Raw genomic sequence first — 1711 nt, 5'->3', positions numbered from 1 at the left:
GACCCGCCGCAGCCCGAGGGCCTGCGGCAGAGGCGGCGGCGCCTGAAGGTCGAGTGCCCCTAAGGGTGGTTTAAGGTGGTGGGGGTGAGGGGGGCGCCCACGCGTCCTCGAGCGGGCGCAACGCCCCAGGCGCCCGCGTGCCCGGCCAGGACCCCCGGCGCAGCGGCCAGCCCGTGCCTTGCAGGAGCTCGCCAGGAGCCTGGCTTCGCCGGCGGAGCAGGAGCAGGTCTACGCGGCGCAGGTGAGGTGCCAGCAGCCGCAGGAGCGGGGGTGCCCGCTCCTCGGCGCTTGCCCCTTTGCGCAGCCCTTGCTGTGGCCGGGACTGGCCCCCGGCCCGCTCCCGCCCCTCGCTCGCTGCCTCTGCCCCCTCCCAGGCCCTGGGCTGCCTCGGGAGCACGGAGGAGCCCGAGCTGGCTGCGCTGCTGAGCACCGTAGGTATCGCTCGCGGAGGCGCTGGTCCCCGACGTGCTGTTAGGGTGATGGGCACCCGCTTCGTGCCGCTGCCCCCCGGCAGGACTCAGGAGCAGGGCTGCACGGGGATCCCGCGTCACTGCGGGGTGCGGGACCAGCCTGGCGCCGGGGCCCTGGGCTGGGGTTATCGGGGCGGCGCTGGGGGCGCGGGGCCGGCGGCATGCCGCGCTTGGCCCGCGGTTTCTTCCAGCTGCGCAGCTGCAGCCGAGTGCCGGTGCGATACGAAGTCACCCGGAGCCTCGTCCGCCTGGGTGAGCCCAGCCCTTCCCGCGCCATCCCTGCCGCAAGCCCCGTGCGTGGGCATCGTGCGGGCGCTGCTGTGGCGGGTTACGGCTCGCGGTGCCCCTGGCTCTGCGCAGGCTGCCTGGAGGCGCCGGTGGTGGAGGAGCTGCTGGGCTGCCTGCGGGCCGGAAGCCCCGAGCAGAAGGGGGATCTGCTGCTGGTGCTGTGCAGCGCCCTGCACGCCCGCGCCGCCGCCCCCGAGCCGCAGGTACCAGTGCCGCCACCACGTCAGGCCACGGCACGGTGGTGGGGACACCCCAGCTCTCCCTCTCTGCGCCCAGCGCGGCCCCGTCGGCGCCCGGCCGCGGCTCACCGGTGCCCTGGAGCGGCTGGCGGCGGAGCCGGGTCCCGCCGGCGTGGCGGCGGCCGCCTGCCTGGGCTACCTGGACGAGGCCAACGGCACGGCGCGGGCGACGCTGCTGCGGTGCCTGACCCAGGGCAGCAGGAGAGACCAGATGAAGGTGCCGCTTCTGCTTCCGTCCCTGCACGGCGCGTCCGCCCTTCCCGGGCTGCCTGGGAGCCCGGAGCACGTCTGGCCAGCTGTGCCGCCCCGCAGGCGCTGCACGTGCTGGTGCAGCACATGAAGGTCGCCAGCGCCGCCGTCCTCCGGGCCCTGCTGGACCAGCTGCGCCACTCGCCAGCCTACAAGGTACTGGGGAGAGGACGGGCACCGCCACCCTGCCGCCTCGCGCCCGCCCGGCGCCTTCCCCGTGGCCTCCCATGGCGTATTTTTGCTGAGCACAGCTGGACCTGTGCAGGGGGCTGCCTGTTCCCTCCCCGTCCCCATGGCTCTGGCCGGAGCTGCTGCCGTCAGCTTTGCCCCAGCGCGCGGGGAAGGAGGGGAAGGGGGTCCCGGGCGAGCGCCGCGCTGCAGCCGCCTCCGCCCCGCAGCACCGCGCCGCCGCCGCCAACCTGCTGCGGCTGCTGGGGCGGGAGCCCGTGCGCCGGGAGCGCCTGG

At 75.9% G+C, this 1711-nt stretch overlaps 1 protein-coding gene across 1 annotated transcript in view; it reads left to right on the top strand.

Moving 5' to 3' along the window:
* The first annotated feature begins 631 nt into the window (after positions 1–631).
* The window catches only part of HEATR9 (HEAT repeat containing 9), a 3323-nt gene continuing 2243 nt past the window's right edge, over positions 632–1711 (top strand). Inside the window, exons 1-4 of the mRNA XM_085304777.1 lie at positions 632–722; positions 831–961; positions 1035–1214; positions 1310–1402. Coding sequence (XP_085160903.1) covers positions 632–722; positions 831–961; positions 1035–1214; positions 1310–1402 — 495 coding nt within the window. The remainder of the gene's footprint in view (positions 723–830; positions 962–1034; positions 1215–1309; positions 1403–1711) is intronic.

This window comes from Rhea americana, unplaced genomic scaffold (assembly GCF_003343005.1).
Source record: "Rhea americana isolate MKP2758 unplaced genomic scaffold, rheAme1 scaffold_21, whole genome shotgun sequence".
NCBI lineage: Eukaryota > Metazoa > Chordata > Aves > Rheiformes > Rheidae > Rhea > Rhea americana.
The sequence above is the reverse complement of the archived record's forward strand: the minus strand, read 5'-3'. Positions and strand labels throughout refer to the sequence as shown.